The following is a 19384-nucleotide window of genomic DNA, read 5'->3' as shown; positions in this document are numbered from 1 at the left end:
CTTTTCTATAAAAGAAAATAATAATAAATATAAGAAATATAAATGAAAATTTAAAATTTTGTTAATATTTAAAACTAAGTTTATTTTATTCCCAAAACTAAGATTTATGAATTTAAATTTGTTCAATTAATTTTAAGAGGGAGATTGCTAGGCATGCGCCAATTTGAAAAAAATGGGTTGAAGTGACTCTAAACTGAAAAGTTTTGTTTCTATTGGTCAATTTAGTCCTTAAACTTGTGTAATTGTGTTAAAAAATTTAAAATAATACTTTATTATTCATAAAAATTATGTTCGATGCTCTTTAAATTAATTTTAAATCTATTTATATAAAAATATAAAATTACGCTTTATAACAGGGATTTATGAATTCAAAACTCTAATATTTATTTTTATATTCAAACTCTAGACAACAAAATTGTCCACTCAATTTTTTAGTTGGATAAGGAGTAGAATTATAACTTTTAAAATTATACTGCATGCAAAATATATTAACAATAATGTGAGCAATTTTGTAAAATAAAAAAAATTAGTTAGGACACAATTGATGTATAAATGCGGTGTAAAACAAACTTCTAAAATATGAGTTTTGTGTTTATTACTCTCTTCTTTTAGAAGTATTGAAAAAAGAGATTAAATTTGTCATTTAATTATGCAGTTTATTGACAAGAATGGAGTAATTACAGTTACATAATTATTAGAAATATATATTTTTATATTAAGATACTGTTCAATATTTTTCTTTAAAAAACACACCTTCAAACCGAACCTTGAGTTTTGGCTCGATTCGCTCGAATCTGTTTGATTTGGATGGTTTATTATTTTTATTTTATGGCCTAACTTCTCCATTATTATTCGCACTTTAGTGATTTCCTTCAAACTGCATCTTTGTTTACGCCATAAAAGGGACTGGACTCCACAGAGATTGGCTTTCCCTCCGCCCACACAGAAAAAAGAGAACAGGCTAATCATCACGTGATCGGACATCATAATCCACTCGCTGCCAAAAATTAACTTCCATATCTCATCGATACAGGAATCCGAGACAGAGAAATGGACCATCTTCTATGGCGAATGTTACCTTTGCTAGCTCTTCTCGCTTCCTTTTTCTACTTCTTTCAGTCCCAAAAGGTTAGAGTCTCCATCTTCCATTTTTCCCTCCTTGGATCATTGTTGATAGCAATATGAATATATATCTTCTATTGGTTGCTGCAGTTGACTTACAATGACTGCAGCCTCCTTCCTTATAGCCATTTCTGGATAATTAGCAAGAACATCGTCACACCACGTGGCGTCATTTCTGGTGCAGGTTTGTGTTTCAAGTAACTTATTCTCGTTTTTTGTTATTGGCCTGGTCGTTTCGTTAGTTCTGGATACCTGAATTGTTATTTTGTGTCTTTTTGGAATGACTTAGCAGTTGAGGTAAAGGAAGGGAATATTGTATCCGTAGTAAAAGAAGAGGATTGGCATGTAAATTTCAAAAGAGGACATATGATTGATTATGGAGAAGTTGTTGTTATGCCTGGATTTATTGACGTGTAAGATTTTTGAATTTCATTGCCTTCTTTTTCAAAAAAAAAAAAAGGAAAAAATTTCAAGTCTTAGAAGTTTATTACGTGTTGGATTTGAAATAAAGATCAGTTAAATAGACTAATTTAACTATTTAATTATAATTATGTCAGGCATGCACATCTTGATGATCCTGGAAGAACTGAATGGGAAGGATTTCCTTCAGGAACTAAAGCAGCTGCTGCTGGTATGTCCAAGAATTCAATTGTGGCACGGTTTCATTCATTAAGAATGTGTTGTTTTTGTAAGTTCAAGTAATTGAATTATAGCAACTGTGACCTTTTCAAACATGCGAATTGGCTAAACAGAATTCAAATTGAATTAATTTCTTGCATTTTGTTACACTTTTTTGGCAAAATGCCCAAATTTTCTGTTATGCCTGCTTCTTAGAAATCTCCAATATGGAAGTTAAAATTATGTTATATGCTCTAACATGGATGTCTATTCTTCGTTTTTTTTTTTCAGTCTTCCAATCAGCTTCTCTTTCAGCAGCATTAAAAACTTGTATAGTGCTAGACTAGGATCATGTTTGCGTCACTAATTATGTTTGCTCTGCTGCATTTTGGTGACTGAACATTTTGAATAATATGCATCTACAGGAGGCATTACAACGTTGATTGACATGCCTTTAAATAGCGACCCCTCAACTGTTTCTGTGGAAACTTTGAGACTCAAGGTAAAAGGGTTAAAAATTGGGTCTCTTTACTTTGTTCAAAACCTTTACAAGTTTGGTGGTTCCAATATGATAACTTTGCTAAACTTAAGCCCTGGTTTTGAGATGCTATTTATCCATTATCTCCGTTCTTTAAATTGAATCTTTCCCATGCTTGCTTGTGGGGCTTTTCTTGTAAGTACTCATAAGTTTCACAAACTATTTTTGTTTTTTTGTGACATGTACGAGTTAGCTTGAGGCTGCAGAAAAGAATATCTATGTTGATGTTGGTATGCTCTTGAAACTAAATCTTGGGATGCTAATATCTTAAGGACTTGTTTCTAACTATATTATGTTATCACCAGGTTTTTGGGGAGGCTTAGTTCCAGAAAATGCATTCAATGGAAGTTCTCTGGAAGCTCTCCTAAGTGCTGGTGTTCTTGGTTTAAAGGTGAATCATACATCTCTCACTTCCAAGTCTAAGGTGCTTGCACATAACAGTATATCTGTGGCTCACAAGAATTTTTACTGATTGAGGTCTTAGTATGTAATTCATGAATACCATCTTACCAATAGTATCTTGGGGCAATTTCATTCAGATGGGAGATAGTTATTTTCTATTGTTGATAGAACTAAGTGATGTCCATCACATCATTGAAGATCTGATGGAATTTGTCCACTGTTTGGAGTTCTCAATTTAATAACCCCATTATGGATTGACCTTTTCCAAATGTTTATGTTCTCGAGTTGTCATCTTCTTATGACTTCCTCTGTTTTTTGTTTTGTAGTCTTTTATGTGTCCTTCAGGGATCAATGACTTTCCAATGACCGATGCCACTCATATCAAGGTCAGCTTCTTGGTGCATTTCAACTTCTCTGACAGCACTTGATATATTTAAAGGAACTGTACTTTTTAAGTTTGTAACTCATTAATCCATGTTGAAGCCAGAATCTGTTCTATTTATCTTCTTTCTTTAACAATTGAGGCACTCATGCATGACATGCCAATACTCATTGATATTTGCATCCTTGATCATTTCATTACATGCATTGTAATAATTTTACAGTTGGATTAAGTTAGCTTTTCTTGTTAAGTTCTTTTTTTCTTTTCTTGCTCATTTATCCAAATGCTTTTATCTGTTTGGGGTTCTTGACTGGCTTCTTAAGGAGGGGCTATCTGTACTGGCAAAATACAGAAGGCCTTTACTTGTGCATGCTGAGATTCAACAAGATTCTGAGAGCTACATAGAAGATGGTATGGATGACCCTCGACATTATTCAACATACCTTAAGACAAGGCCAGCATCATGGTAAGCTATTTTCAATAATTCCTCCATGTGAAGAAATGATCAAGTTACTATAGAAACAGTATATGATCTATGTTTGTTCAGGGGCTAAAACATTGCAGATTTTGTGACTTAGATCTGAAAGACAGCATATTCCATACAGTGCTTTGACAAGTTGCAACTGATATCTACTGGGTTGATAGTCTTTGTTCTGGCAGATAAGATCTCTAGATAGATGATTAGTCTTTTTTGTTTGATCAATGCATGTTATCGCAGTATATATATTGGCAAAGTTAGTATATATTCTGTTTCAATACCTCAACAAGATGAGTAATTCTAACATTTGTTTAACAAATAACATGTATCTAGGTTTACTAATTTTTTAAGGATGATCTGGAGCTTTAGATTAACATGTTACAAGGAAACAGATTTGCTGTTGCATTTTCAAATGAACTTATGGCTTGAACTCTATCCATCTGTATATATGGTATAACTAATGATCAAGCTGTTTTTGATCAGGGAGGAGGCAGCTATTAGGGAGCTTCTAACAGTATCAAAGGACACAAGGATTGGTGGTCCTGCAGAAGGATCTCATCTTCACATTGTTCATTTGTCTGATTCAGGTTCTTCCCTACAACTTTTAAAGGTAAATTGCAATATGTTCCCTTTTCAATGTTTACCCAATCTCTGTGGAGGATCACATAGTTTGCTTATCGTTTCTTTTTGCTGCTTCAACTTAATTTTCTTAGCCTTTGATAAAAGTTAATTACTTTTCACCAAAATGTCTTTTTGATTTTCTTAGCAAGCAAAAAGAAGTGGTGACAGTGTGACTGTTGAGACATGCCCCCATTACTTAGCCTTTTCAGCAGAAGAGATTCAGGATGGGGATACTCGTTTTAAATGTGCTCCACCCATTCGTGATGCAACCAATAAAGAAGCACTATGGAAGGCTCTGCTGGTATATGAAATGTATTTGAATCCTATGGCCCTTTTTTCCTTCTATCTTCTATTTTACTTGATATCTATTCTGTTTCAGAAAGGAGACATTGACATGTTGAGTTCCGATCATTCACCTACGGTGCCAGAACTCAAACTCCTTAATGAAGGCAACTTCTTGAGGGCTTGGGGTGGCATATCATCTTTGCAGGTTAGTGCTTCTCATCGAGTATAAACTAATGTGAATTTGGCTTGTAAAACACCAATTCTTGTCATAGATTTCTACTCACAGATATCCTCCAATTCCAAAATCTTATAGTATGATATGTTTTTTCATGATGTAGCCAATTAGAATTGCGATAACTGAACTGGAACAGGCATCCGGGTTGGACTAAATTATTGAATGTTTTTTTTCTGTACACAATAGTTCTTTTTCCTCCAGAGTTAATCTATAATCATTCATTAGGTAATTCTGAAATCACCATAATGGCACCAATTGGCATGTTGTTATATGATAACTGAACTGTGAAAGGCATCCAGGTGGGCAAGTTATTGAATGTGTTGCTGCTCCACATGACTTTTCTTCTTTCTACCAGGCTGTATCCAGAATCCTTCATTTGGTAATTGTGAAATTACAATAATGACTTGTTTGAGTGACAAAAGGAAAATATGAAGTAAAAAAAAAAAAAAAGAGGACTTAAGATTTTGTAGTTGGCTGCTTGAATTGGCCTCAGAAGGCATAAGAGCTACCTCTCTGCATATTAAGAGACTTTGTCATCACCTGCGGGACTGCAGATATCTTAAAGTGACTTTGTGATTAAGTAATTTTTCATGTCTATTTGACAATTCAGGCCTGAACATTTTCAATATATAGAATGCGTGTGCAACCATGAGCCATAAAGCAAAACACATTCCGCATTAGGACAATGGTGCGGTAATGTAAAAGTAGCACAACTGCGCCCTTTGTTAATCTTTGCTTAAGAGTCTTTGTTTTTCCCGAGTTTGCTATTTTTCTACTGGTTTGGGGACTTATAGGCTTTCTTTTGAGAGCTTCTGCAGTTTGTGTTTCCTGTGACGTGGACATATGGGCGAAAATATGGAGTAACTTTGGAGCAGTTAGCTTTGTGGTGGAGTGAGAGACCTGCTAAGCTTGCTGGACAAGAGTCAAAGGTGAAGCAAATTTCTTGTCTTTAGCTTTCCTTCTTATGAACAAAGGCGTGGCAGGAAAATTAAGACGCATTATGATAATTGCTCATCCTAGATTAGCTATTGGCAACTGAGTCTGAAACTGAATCACATTTTGCAGGGGGGCATTGTAGTTGGAAAGCATGCAGATATTGTCATATGGGATCCAAACGCAGAGTTTGACCTCAGTGATGATCTTCCTATATACATTAAACATTCTGTATGGCTTCTAATCTCCTTAGCTGTTCTTTTTTGATAAACACAACTCAAACTAATCATGCTTGCTTTGAATGTTATCTTGGTTCTCTATTCTTTATGCTTTCCTAAGAGCATGTTGAAGTGCAGTTTTACGAAATGCATTCACGTGACTAGTGTCAAGATTTTAAATATGTTAAATAACTGGTAAAGGACATGCAGTGTATTAAATCGAGTTTCAACTTTGTCCGTGATTTCCACTGCATCTATGTTCCATTTTGAACTGAGTAATAGCAAGTATTTTGGAATGACCCATCATCTTTGAAACACAGAGTATCTCGGCCTACAAGGGAACCAAACTTTCAGGAAAAGTTTTAGCCACTTTTGTTAGAGGAAACCTTGTTTACAGAGAGGGAAAGCATGCTCCTACTGCTTGTGGTTCTCCTATCCTTGCAAAATAAACCGATGACCCGGAAATGTTTGCTATTAGGTAACCAGTTTTTAAATATTTCATCATCTTGTCTCTGTTTTTTTGAATTTAATTCTATACATCCTCTTCAAAATCAATAGATATTATTTATTTAGTTTTTTTTCGCAATGTTATTGATGAAAATTTGTATGTTCTCATATATTATTACGGCTTTTCAAAATTACAATTGTAAATCGAAATTAAAGTTGATTTTTCAAATTATTATGTGATTTCTGTCTTTCTTATATTAGTTCTAATGATGGAAATGTTTTTCTTAAGAATAAAATAATTTGATTTTTCAAATTGAAAATGTATTAAAAAGTATAGATAAAACTTATATATTTATATATATATAATCATTCTTCAACTTTAAATGTGTTTCAATTTAATCACTTGGTAAATGAAAAATTGACAAAAAAAAAAAAAGTAATTAAGAGTAACATGTTAATTTCTTATTAGCAAGATAACTAAATTATAATCAAAACTAAAATTGAATGATGAAACTAAATAAAATAAAATTTTATAATCAAAGTAAAACTAAATGCAAAATTCTATGATAATTTATATTATATTCTATTATAGTACAATCCGAGTTTATAGACACCTTGACTATGGTGGTTAAGAAAGTGAGTTTGAGTATCTTGATTTCATAATTGTGGTGTTAACTTTGAATTATCTCTTAATCTATTAACTCTTCATAGCTGTGCTGTTATTAAATTCAGGCGTAAATCAAGTTGACGTTCGACACTTGGTGCTATTTAACAAGTTGTGTCATCTGTAACCTGTTCTGTTCATCGGCGATCTCTTCTATAGCACAAAACATTTAGGTTCGGATGTAAATAATTCGGGTATCTGCAACTCATTGTGAAATGAATATATGATTGAATCGATCCACTATCAGACCATAAGTTATCAATTATCACTGTCACCTCTCATGATTACAGGCTATTGCTAAAGTGGTTTGTTGGATGCTTTTCCTATTTTTCCCTCCTTTGTTTCCCGCCTTTTTTTTGACCTTTCTGTGGACTTTTTTTCAAACGCTTTTCTCCTTTTTTTTTTTTGGTTCTTTAATAGTCTGGCTTAGAAATTTCAGTTAAGAAATCTCCATTAATAAAATATTTGGAAATTAATTCGGTCTTCCACTAACTGTGAACTTGTTTTTATTGGATAAAATAAACATAAGTATTGCACTATAAGTAGCAAAAAAAATAAAAAAATTATTTAGCAAGTTCCATTACACATATCTCAAGGGGTAAGAAGCAACAGAATATTGGCTTTTCTTTGTCCAAAAAATGAACACTATAGTATACAATAAGACATTATTAAAACAGTTTATAGAAGAGATGAATTCCGCGTCATCATCATCCTCGATGGCCTTTTACTTTCCAGTTAATAACCGCAAAATGGATAAGATACCATAAGAAAGTCCTCACAGGAAAATGAACCGGAAACTGAAATTCGAATGCTAAAAATGAAAAACAATAATCCTTCGTTAAAATCCATCTAAAGCAGATAGATAATAGTATGGAACTCTCCTATCCTTTCATCTCCATAAGAAATTCCCCAATCTTCTTTTTCTCAAAACCCTTCAACACTCTAAAACCCCTCTTCTCCCTTCCCAATCCCAACGCTGCCAACTCGTCCTCGACTCGACTCGCTCTCCAATCCGAAGCCTTGAAAGCCCTAGAATGGAACTCCCTTTGCGACCGTCTCTCTCCCTTCACGTCAACATCAATGGGCCATTCAGCCGCCCGAAGCGCAAGTATTCCCATTGGAGAAAGCATCCAGGAGAGCCGTATGTTACTAGACCAGACCACTGCCGCATTGGCCATGATGCAATATGGAACGCTGGATTTTTCAGCGATTGAGGATATAACGGGGATTGTGAATTCTGCAGTTTCTGGTAACTTGCTTACTGTTAGTGAGCTATGTGCTGTGAGGCGGACACTGGAAGCTGCAAAAGCAGTATTGGAAAGATTAAAGGACGGTGGAGATTGCTTAGAGAGGTATACATTTTTCTTTTATCTAAACTAGAGCACAACGTGATGACATTCAGACTTGATTTTGTTATACCTTATATCCTTGTATGTTTTGTTTTTAGTAAATTTGAGTACTTGCTTTTGCCCTTTTATTTTTAGTCTTTGGTACGTTGTCTTTTGTTAGTTTTTTTGTAAAATGAATCTTTTACTTTTATCCTTTCTTTACATTTTGCTAATTAAAACACGGGCTAATTTAATAAGAAATTCAAGTGTTTTTTATGTTCTCTTTTATTATAAAACTGGAGCTACATGTATTAAATTCTTAGAATAGATTAACACGCTTTATGACTTGATGGAAACAAATTCATAATTGATTGATTTTAGAAATATTAATTTAATAAGGTGAAAAAATGTAATGCAGGAGAGGCAGAAATGATATGATTTTGATGGATTCTATGTATGTCCTGAAAAAACCTGATTTTGAAGGTACTATTGCTTTTCATAGCTAATTCATCTTCCTTATATTTGAAAAAACTTGAAGTGGAGACACCAGCATTAAATTCTATATTATTTTTGTTATTAGCATTTATTGTTTGACAGGGCTATCTTTTGTTTTAATTGAATAGGTCGTATCCTCTTCTTGAAATATTCCGGAGTTGTAATTTACAAATACAGTTGGAGCAGAAAATAGGATTTTGCATAGACTGCAATCTTTTGATAATACTTGATAGAGCTAGTGAAGATTTGGAGTTGATTAGGTATGAAAGAAAGAAAAACATGGAGAATCTGGATAACCTGTTGAAGGGAATATCAACTCGGATTTTTCAGGCTGGAGGTATTGATAGGCCTTTTGTAACTAAGCGCCGTTCTAGGTTGTGCGTGGGAGTTAGGGCTACCCATAGATATTTGATTCCAGATGGTGTGATTCTAGATGTCAGTGGTTCTGGTGCAACATACTTTGTGGAGCCTGGTGATGCAGTGGAATTGAATAATCTTGAAGTTATGCTCTCAAATTCTGAGAGAGCTGAGGAAATTGCAATTCTAAGTTTGCTTACTTCTGAGATTGCAGAATCAGAGAGAGACATAAAAAAATTATTGGACGGAATTCTAGAAGTTGATCTTGCTTTTGCTAGAGCTGCTTATGCTCGACAGATAAATGGGGTCTGTCCAACTTTTACTTCAGAGGGCTATGAAGGTGAACCTTCCAGTAGAGCAAATTATGCATTATCAATAGATATTGAAGGTATACAACATCCATTACTTCTTGGGTCATCTCAACAAAGTTTGTCTGATGTCCTTGTATCCGATTCAACTGAATTGGATGATGGAGATGATGCAATGGCTACTCAAAGCTTGTTAGAACGTGTATCAGAATTTCCTGTGCCAATAAACATTAAAGTGGAATGTGGAACCAGAGTGGTTGTAATATCGGGACCGAACACTGGAGGGAAAACTGCTTCTATGAAAACACTGGGCATAGCATCTCTTATGTCAAAGGCTGGCTTATTTTTGCCTGCTAGAAACACCCCAAAGATTCCATGGTTTGATGTTGTTCTAGCAGATATTGGGGATAACCAGGTAGTCATTTCCTTCTTATATTCTCAATTGGTTGCTCCATTTTATTCTAACTCTGGTTCTATTTAATTGAAGTCTCTGGAACAAAATCTCTCAACTTTTAGCGGGCACATATCACGCATTTGTAAGATCTTGGAAGTGACCTCAAAAGAATCCCTCGTTCTCATTGACGAAATTTGCAGTGGAACTGATCCTTCTGAGGGTGTAGCACTTTCAACCAGCATATTACAATATCTTCGAGATCGTGTTAACTTAGCTGTTGTTACAACTCATTATGCTGATTTAAGTCTCCTGAAAGATAGCGATAGTCAATTTGAGAATGCAGCCATGGAATTTTCTCTTGAAACCTTACAACCTACCTATCAGATCCTCTGGGGGAGTACTGGCAACTCTAATGCATTAAGCATAGCTAAATCAATTGGTTTTGATAGTAACATAATTGAACGTGCAGAAAAGTGGGTAGAGAAATTAATTCCAGAAAAGCAGCAGCACCGAAAAGGCTTGCTATATAAATCACTAATGGATGAAAGAAACAAATTGGAAGCTCAGGCCAGAGAAGCAGCATCTGTTCATGCACAAATTATGGAGCTCTACTATGAGGTATAGCTTAGAATTTCCGTCTTAGCACAACATTAGTCTCCTAAACTTTATTTTTGCTGTCTGTATTGTGAGATTAGTTTTTGTCAGCTTTAGTTCAACTGTTAAATCCAAAGCAAGTATTACTGTTATTTGACCAATGCTTGAACCATCTCCAGTCTCTGTTGTGGCCCCAACAATTTGCCTAGCTAACAATGGTGATAGATCTCCAAAGGAATGTTTAGTTCTGATGTTCCATTTGGTTGCACATACATTAGTAGTTCTCATGTTAGGGTATTCAGAGGTGGATTTTGATATGGTTCCTTACTCCCTAGTTAGCTTCATTAAAAATTGAGAAATTCAGTAGGTTGTTACTGAACAAGAGAAAGAAAAAAAGAAATATACCTGATATTCTCGAGTCAATTTAGTGGTACTAACTACTAATTCCTGATTTTATTTCTTTGTTTTCCTTTTCTGTTTTCACCGTGATTATATCAATAAAGATTCAAGATGAGGCAGGAAATCTTGATAGCCGCATCATGGCACTGATGGCAAAAGAAACCCAGCAGGTGCAGCAGGAACTAAAGGCCACAAAGTCTCAGATAGAAACTGTGGTTCACAACTTTGAGAATCTACTCAGAAAAGCCAGTCCACTTCAGTTTAATTCTCTGATCAGAAAGTCAGAATCTGCAATTGCATCCATTGTTGAAGCTCATTATCCTGCTGACAATCTCCCTGCCAGTGAAGATGTTAGTTCATATACCCCACAATTAGGAGAGCAAGTTCACTTGAAGGGGTTCGGAAATAAGGTGGCAACTGTAGTTGAAGCACCAGGAAAAGATGAGACAATCTTAGTCCAATATGGTAAAATTAGAGTTCGTGTGAAGAAAAGTGACATTAGAGCCATTCAAGGTAAAAAAAGGACGGAGGCAACGAAATTGGTCCCACGATTAAAGAGGCAGGTCCGTACAATATCTGTTTTGAAAAGGTTGAACTGTTTGAGATAGCGCAGGCACTCTGCTCTCTTGTTTGCAAATTTTTAAGCTGATTGCTAAGAAGCCAGAAACACTTTTTCTAGTGAAATTTTCCTTTATAGGATGCATGGTCGCTTTCGCAATTTTCTTGAGCTTCACATGTGCAAGAATACCATCTCAAGTTACATGGGTACTCTTATTTGTAGCTTTTCATTTCCATGTAACTTGGTAGACTTGAGCCATGCTATTCTACTAGGGTATTAAGGTCTACTTGTATGCTGACTTAATAATAGTTTGTCTACTGCAAGATGTGTTTTTGCAGAGTGGTTGGCATCCACTCTTCCAAAACAAAGTCCTGCTATGTTGCATCTGCTTATATTGGTCATATTGCAGGGACAGCAGAGCCATGCAGAGGTTAACAAAGATGAGGATTCTTATGGCCCTAGGGTCCAAACATCAAAGAACACTGTGGATCTACGCGGTATGCGGGTGGAAGAAGCTGTTCTCCACCTCAACATGGCCATATCTGAAAGAGAGCCCCATTCAGTTATCTTTGTTGTACATGGGATGGGTACAGGAGCTGTTAAGCAACGGGCATTGGAGATACTAGGAAAGCATCCACGTGTGACCAATTACGAAGCAGAAAGTCCAATGAATTTTGGTTGTACAGTTGCTTATATCAATTGATTTCAATATTTTGGTCAGTCGGATCATTTCCGTAAAAATTTAAAGATTTTATTCTTTTCATTCTTTGCCTACACATTCAGTTCTAAAATTTCATTTCCAAATATAGATTGACATGGGACAACATCAATTATAGCTTATAATCAGAATATTTAGTTCGTTGCCATCTGTATGTAACGTTTCTTCTGAAAGTGATATCATAGTGGGTTCTCTTTTCTTCTGGCTATGGAAATGCCTACTTTGTGACTATTATGGTAGTGTTCACCAAATTTTTTTATTTTATCACACATTATTCAAGTATTCTTTTGGAACGTGCACACTATTAATTTGTTTTATTGAAGAAGTGTAGTTTTGAGTGAGATTTGTGAAATTACGAACTTCAGTGACCAGATAACATGCATGCTCAACACTCTTTTAGACCAAAATCTAGTGCATAAATATGTGATTCTTCCATTGGGCATTGAAAGTGGAATGGCCTTGTATGATAACATGCACTGCACGTTGTGTTGCGTAGCTCATGCTACCAGGTCTATGTATTCTGTGCCTAAAATGTCTTTTTGATGATGCTTAGTTATGACCTGCAGCATCCTTATTATCTGCTTTTCGGGATTCGCCAGCTCCATTCTGTTGGCCGGCATGACCATTGACCCTAAAGAGACTACTAGGGCCAAGATATCCATCCGGACTAGCAGAACCAAATGGGGAACTCAATGGCATACAGCTTGTACTCTGACCAGATTTGTCTAGACCACCAGGACACCAGAAGGGATAAACACCAAATCCTGGCACATCACACCAGTATGGAGGACTACCGTCAAAGCATCTACCATATCCTCCACAATCATCATTACTTGGACACTCCATTGGTCTGCAAGTAAGTGATTTAACTATTCTAATGTTTTGCCCACCATTATTGCCACCATCTCCACCACCATTGCCTAAATTGAGCCCCCTACCAAACCAAGGTTGGGGACTGGTATCTCCATTGTGGCCGGTTCCACCAAAAGCACTTCCATCACCAGCAGTGAGAAACCCTCCACCACTCTTGCGGCATTCACACCTGCATCCACTAGTAGCATCACCACCACCACCTCCTCCTCCGCCTCCTCCACCACCACTAAAACCAAAACCAAAACCAGGGCAACCATCAATGCCTTCTCCAAGACCACCACCTCCACTAAACCCAAATCCAGGATGGACATCAATGCCTCCTCCAAAACCACCACCACCTCCACCAAAACCAAACCCAGGACTGCCATCACTGCCTCCTTCAAAACTACCGCCTCCACCAAATCCAAATCCTGGATTGGAAAAATCACCACCATCAGAACCAAAACCAAGGAAGCCACCAACATTTCCTCCATTGCCTAAAAAGGGAGATGACCATGTTCCTCCAAGTTGGAACCCAAATTTATTAGGTTCATACATTTCTTGATACTTGTCAGAAAGGACTCTATGGCTAGAAGCCAGTCCTAACCTTAATGTAACTAAGAACACAGCGTGAATCCATTTTACTGTTGCCATTTTCTGGATGATCTCCATGCTCTTAATGGCTCCAAGCATGCACCAGTTTTATATAGTGAAAGTTGCATGGTCTTTGTGAAACAGTTTTCTTGTTTGGCAGTAAATATTGGGCATCATAAGGGGTATTCTTTTAGGAAAAATTGTAGAAAAGAAGATGATTTTCTGCAATGAGGTGTTCTTAAAATCTGGAGTCACGGTGCTTGTGTGAGGATTATATTACTATTTATTAGTGCAACGGCTCATTAAAGACTAACATAAACGGATTCTGATAACAATATTTTAATTCTCTAATACATAAGAATTATCTACACTTATTCTCCTCCTTTTTTTTTTCTTTCAAATTGGTGAGATTTGAACCCGAACATAATTTTTTATTTATTTTAAACCTTATTTAACTTTGGAAAAAGAGGTATATAAAGTATATAAACAAATCTTGGGAATTTTTTTCCTTTTGATTTTTCCCTAAATATTAACTTATGCCGTATATCCTGAATGCAAAATTTTTTTGGGAGGCCTCAACTTGTCTTCTCAGAGTGATTAGAAAAATATTCACCGGTTGGAGTTTTATTGCTTCTTTGCAATGGAGTGCAGCAATTAGACTTTGATCAGCAGCAGAATATAACTATAAACCTTCTATGCATGTTCTCCTTAATGCATATAACTAGATAGTCTCCAGGCTCTTATGCATATTATCCTCACCACTGCCAGCACAAGGCTGTGTTATCCAACGAGTATGTTTAGAAGTTTTTTTTTCCTCCACTCCTATGACCTCGTCTAGAATTAATTAAGTTGGTTGATTCAAGAAGGTCATGCTGCTTGTAGCATCGAGCAAACCTGCTGCTTATTTCTTGATTTTCCTTTTCTCGCATTACATTTCTTTTTCTTTTTTTGCAAATACGATATATGTGATTTGTGTCTGAACTGAGCTGATTCGTTGTGGAGCTTATAGGCAAAATAAGTGCCCCTCAACTTAAGGATTTCCTAGTAAGCTGGAGATGTTGAGCTTTTAGTTTTCTGAATTGACCTCCTATGCTTCTGGCATTTTTGCTAATTGTTTGTTCAAATTGCCTACATGTTATTCAAGTATTTCAGTTTTCGCACATGTATTCATGTATTAACCTCCGAAACAGAATTTATATCGGTTGTGCTTTTGTTCCAAAGCAAGTCAACCTAGCTAGTTTCATTATATCAAGAATAATATAATTATAACTTTATGATGACAATTGATTTTTCAGACTTACAGCAGTGTTAATTTTATAAGTAATGAAAATAATGTAACAGGAGTTACTACATACAGATTGTGGAGAAGTCTATTACAAGGGACTCCTAATCTTATTACATAAACAACATGCTGTAAGTGTTTAGCTTTATGCCGTTTGCTATATTATGGCCATTTAATTCCCATAAGGTTCATTGCTGCCTTCTGGTGGCGATGAGGAGGAAACCTTGCCATTGATCACCTGAGTTAGTTGCTGTATTGCAAGAGTGAGCTGATTGATTACATAGTCATTATATAAAACATCTTCTTCATCTTTCCTTCTGTTCCCATGGCCTATGTTGGGGTCTGGGCATGGAGGAGGTAGAGGTGGAGCTTTTGGTCGATTGTCACAGTCGCCACCAAAACAAGCACCACCACTGCTAACACCACCAACGCCAGGATCATCGATAATCTCCCCATCAAAACTAGTCTCTCGAGTTGCCTTGGTACTGTCACTTGCTCGGGCAACAACTGTACCAGCATCACTTCTTACATTATCTGGGGGTTCAGGCTCTCCATCTCTGCGAATATGAGCATGTATTTCTAAGCCGGATCTCACCTTATTGGATATAAAGTTTGTGTGGGCAGAACATAGTCCTAAGATTAGTGAAGCAAATAGAGCTAGGCAAACCCACTTTATTGCCATTTCTTAGGAGATCTCGGTTAGTAATTTTGGATGACTAGGCTTATCCCATGGGGACATATATATATTTATAGGTCGAAGCGGGAGCTTTGCCTAAAACACGTAATGTTTGGGTTGGGATACGTTTTGAGACGACCTAATATCTTGCAATTTAAGTATGAATTCATGGTTCTTGCATGAGCAGACATATTTAGTTTCGTAGTGTTAATGGAAATGCATAAATATATCTGCTGCCCAGAAAAGTGGCATCTGAACCGCCGTATGTATGCGTAGCATATACAGCATGGTATCGGTGGCCAAGACCATTAGCCTGCCTGTTTGTAGGTAGCGTAACTCAATATATTTACTTTTTTTTTAATTACAGAGTTACATTTTTATTTTTATTTGGATCGGAACTGTAAAATCTTCTCTAATACGTGTGACATTTAAGAATTCAAATTTGTGATCTTTGATAGAATTTAACCAGCGTGTCACTAGACCAACCCTATATCTTTTTTACTTTATAAATTATGGAGCCATGGCTCTCCCTAACTTTTTATTAGTTTTATAATTAATTTGTTTTAAGTTTTCAAACTATTTATCATGTTAATTTTGTAGTTATGATTTTTGAAATTCTCAGTTTGACTCTTCTAAAATTTTAGTTTAGCTCTTCTTAAATTTTAGGATTTTTTTTCATATATAAACTTTAGTTTATGTCAGTTTGACTCTAAAATTTTATTTTTATGTCCTAAAATTTGAAATTTTTTTATTTATAGAGTTTTTATTTAACTGCATTATAATATTAGTATCTGTTTGGTATCGTTTTTTATAATAAAGTTATGCTTACTACTCACCTTTTTATTATCATAAAAATTCAAATAATTGTTATAAATATAAAATTATCATCCTTCTTGACACTTTTAAATGACTTGTTTAGTTTCATTTTGATTTTATCTTCACGGATGTTTAATTACATTTTAGTATATTTTTTGAAACACACATTTTTATTGTCATTAAAACATATTAGTTATTATAAAAAAAATACATATAATATGCTTCAATTCATGAATACCAAATATGAAAATAATAAATTTATCTCACTTGGTTGGTTTGACATAATACAACTTAAAAGATATCATTTTAGTATTATTAAATATATACTCTTAATATTTTTTTCTTGACGAAATTTAAAAAGATATATAAGTTAAAAAGAAACTGTAAAAATAAAATTAAAAAAAAATCATAAAAATTAAAAATACGGTGAAACATAAAGTTTTCTCTAAATTTTGTTCTTGCTCTATGGATAAATTAAAAGCTCTACTAGCGTAGGGTTTTTTTTAAAAAAAATTGTTAAGGTAAAAATCTCTGAACCACCTTAATGATAAATAATGTTTTCATATGATTGTCGTCCATTGCCTTGATGAAATTCATATCATGGGATTACCGTATATAAATCATTGCATGTATCATGTACGCCAGAGGCACAGAATCTATGTTCAATTTCCATTATTTTACATTGCGACTTTGTAGGGTTTGATTTTACTTACAGAAAAGTTGTGCTAAAAATTAGTGAATATCTTTCAGTATTGGCATGATGTCTGTCAATTGGCTGATACCTGCCTTTTTTGGTTGCAAATCTATTCAAATTTGTTGTTCCTCTCTTCTATCTTCCCTTCTTCATTTAATCATATCATTGATTCTTAACAAAAATAATAAAGTAAATTATAGTTATTATAAGCTTACATTCATATGAAACTGCACGTAAATAAGCTTAATTATGAGATTTAAATAGAAAATAACAAACAGAACATAAGTACAAAGAAAACATATTAAAACCATATCATGTATTGTATGTGTACAAATTCTCAATGGTTTCCCACAAAAAGAAAAATAAAATGATGAACCCAGTAGACGTTGCAAATTATATTTAGCTCTTGAGGATTTTATTAAAAGTTAAAACTTATAACTAAACACTATAGTTATAGTTCATGAAACAAAAGCTTATTGCCTTTTCTTTATCTGTCGTATGTTTTAAAATTAAATTCGGAGCTTAACTATCTAATGTTCTACAGCAGCTATGTCTAATGTTCTGTAAGCCTTCTTGAGTGCCTTAACCAGATCATGGAGTGCCCTAGTGAGGTCAACAATAGCCATATTACGCTTTGTATATGCCCATTTCTCTTTCGCAGCATCTCCCTCATCATCGCTGTCATCTATAGGAGGAGGTGGCGGGGGCGGCCTCATACACGGACGAGGAGGAGGAAAAGGATACTCGAGTGTGTCTGGACGAGAATTCAAGGTCGAAGGAGGGGTCGGCCAGATTAAACCATCGAGTTCAGAAAACCGCCCTGCTAAAGTACCCTTATTACTCATGACACCAGTATTGTAGCTTCGGCTATCATCATCATTTATTTGCTTACCAGAAATTATCTGAGTAGAACACATTGGTAGGGTCAGTGAAATCAACAAGGCTATGTAAACCCATTGCGGTGCTGCCATCTTTTGAAAGAGATTTAGGATCTATATACAACAGTTTGTATGTTTTAGTTCTGTAGGTTGTAAACGTAAATATAGAGGAGGTTTAGCTACCTTGTTTGAATGAACAATGATCTCATACAATTGCCTCTCATGGTTATTGCATGAGACAGATGTAACAAATCAAATCAGCTGTCCTGAACCTCCATAATAAAAGGAAGGAAGCAATTGGGAAGGCACTGAGTGCTGAAGTTTTATCTACTATTGGGCCATAAATAATCCAAGCTCAACCCCGCAGTTATCCTTGGAGGCTTTATTGCAAGTGAAACCCCCCTCAATTGGGCAAAGGCTAAGGCTATGAATCATCCATTAGCCGAGCGAGTATTTCTAACTCCCCCTAAATTTTAATGTAATAAATTTAGATAATAATAAATGAATTTAGAACAAATTTAAAATTTAATTTTATTATATATGTTAATTTTTTATCGGATATGAATTTAAACTCACGTATACTTGTTATTTGAACTCTTTTATTTAATTTAATTTAATTTTTTATCTAAAATGAGATTATATTAATAATTTTATTAAATTTTATTTGGTAAAAGTTTATTATGATTTTATTTTTTAATTTAAATTTTTGACCATAAAATGCATAATGTTAATAGTTAGATTTATAAAATAAAAAAATATTAATACAATAAAATTGACAGAAAGCACGACTTGTATATTGCAATGAAAACCAAGGGTAAATAGTAACTAGCTTTTGATATATTCATAAATTTAGATAAATTTAAAAACTTAATGTGTCAATTGATATCTCAAACTTAATATTCGCAAGTGTACGAACCAGATAATAGTACTGGCAAGTTTACTACGAGGTCGATCTCACAAAAATTTATAGAGTATATATTATAAATACCAATTATCATACAAAATGCTAAAAATAAATCTAAACACTTTAAGCCAACATTTGAAAATAGTTTTAAAGTTTATAAAAGAGATTAAATAAACTAGAAAATAAATATGAAGCTATAATGATTAATGTAAACTATATGATAAAATAGTATTTAGTCTAACTTATACTTAGTAATTTCTTTATTTTTCTTAAGTCAAAATTTAATGATGCAACCTGAATTTCTTATACCAATATATATTAAAGTAAAGATGATATTTCTAATACTTTTAACTTAAAATATTTTATAATAAATATTATTATTAAATTGATATGATGGTCAACCATTAATAACATATGAAATTAATACATATATGGAGATAAATAAATTATTTATTAAACTCATAATATATAAGGTTCATAAATAAGTAAAAAGCCAAACTAAACACTTATGGATCTTAGCCTGACATGTTTAATCCAATGGTCATTGTAATTAAATAGAAAGACATAAGATATATAAAATAAAAAATTAAAAC

At 34.4% G+C, this 19384-nt stretch overlaps 3 protein-coding genes across 5 annotated transcripts; 2 read left to right on the top strand and 1 right to left on the bottom strand.

The window, feature by feature from the left end:
* The first annotated feature begins 841 nt into the window (after positions 1-841).
* On the top strand, positions 842-7269 carry LOC8279488 (allantoinase). Of its 2 annotated transcripts, none has more exons than XM_002519001.3 (16): positions 842-1128; positions 1213-1306; positions 1415-1535; positions 1680-1753; positions 2166-2242; positions 2472-2508; positions 2584-2669; positions 3007-3066; positions 3386-3528; positions 4024-4150; positions 4307-4462; positions 4541-4651; positions 5500-5610; positions 5747-5845; positions 6153-6310; positions 7012-7269. In XM_002519001.3, exons 1-15 carry the CDS (start codon positions 1051-1053, stop codon positions 6279-6281), a joined length of 1503 nt encoding a protein of 500 aa, XP_002519047.1. In that variant the 5' UTR covers positions 842-1050; the 3' UTR covers positions 6282-6310; positions 7012-7269. The 2 variants fall into 2 exon arrangements, with proteins under 2 accessions (XP_002519047.1, XP_048229728.1); XM_048373771.1 differs by having other exon boundaries at positions 1412-1535.
* Positions 7270-7414: 145 nt separating this feature from the next.
* On the top strand, positions 7415-13612 carry LOC8279489 (endonuclease MutS2). 2 transcript variants are annotated; one of them, XM_048373770.1, is made up of 6 exons: positions 7415-8295; positions 8895-9846; positions 9919-10443; positions 10923-11381; positions 11787-12093; positions 12662-13612. In XM_048373770.1, the coding sequence occupies exons 1-5, from the start codon at positions 7814-7816 to the stop codon at positions 12078-12080; spliced, it is 2712 nt and encodes a 903-aa protein (XP_048229727.1). In that variant the 5' UTR covers positions 7415-7813; the 3' UTR covers positions 12081-12093; positions 12662-13612. The 2 variants fall into 2 exon arrangements, with proteins under 2 accessions (XP_048229727.1, XP_015574629.2); XM_015719143.3 differs by having other exon boundaries at positions 11787-13612.
* On the bottom strand, positions 12645-13601 carry LOC8279490 (glycine-rich protein 5). The gene has a single exon (XM_048373564.1). The coding sequence runs from the start codon at positions 13599-13601 to the stop codon at positions 12645-12647; it is 957 nt and encodes a 318-aa protein (XP_048229521.1).
* Positions 13613-19384: the final 5772 nt, after the last annotated feature.

The sequence above is a fragment of the Ricinus communis genome, chromosome 5 (genome assembly GCF_019578655.1).
Source record: "Ricinus communis isolate WT05 ecotype wild-type chromosome 5, ASM1957865v1, whole genome shotgun sequence".
NCBI classification, from domain to species: Eukaryota; Viridiplantae; Streptophyta; class Magnoliopsida; order Malpighiales; family Euphorbiaceae; genus Ricinus; species Ricinus communis.
This window is presented reverse-complemented; position numbering and strand designations above follow the sequence as displayed.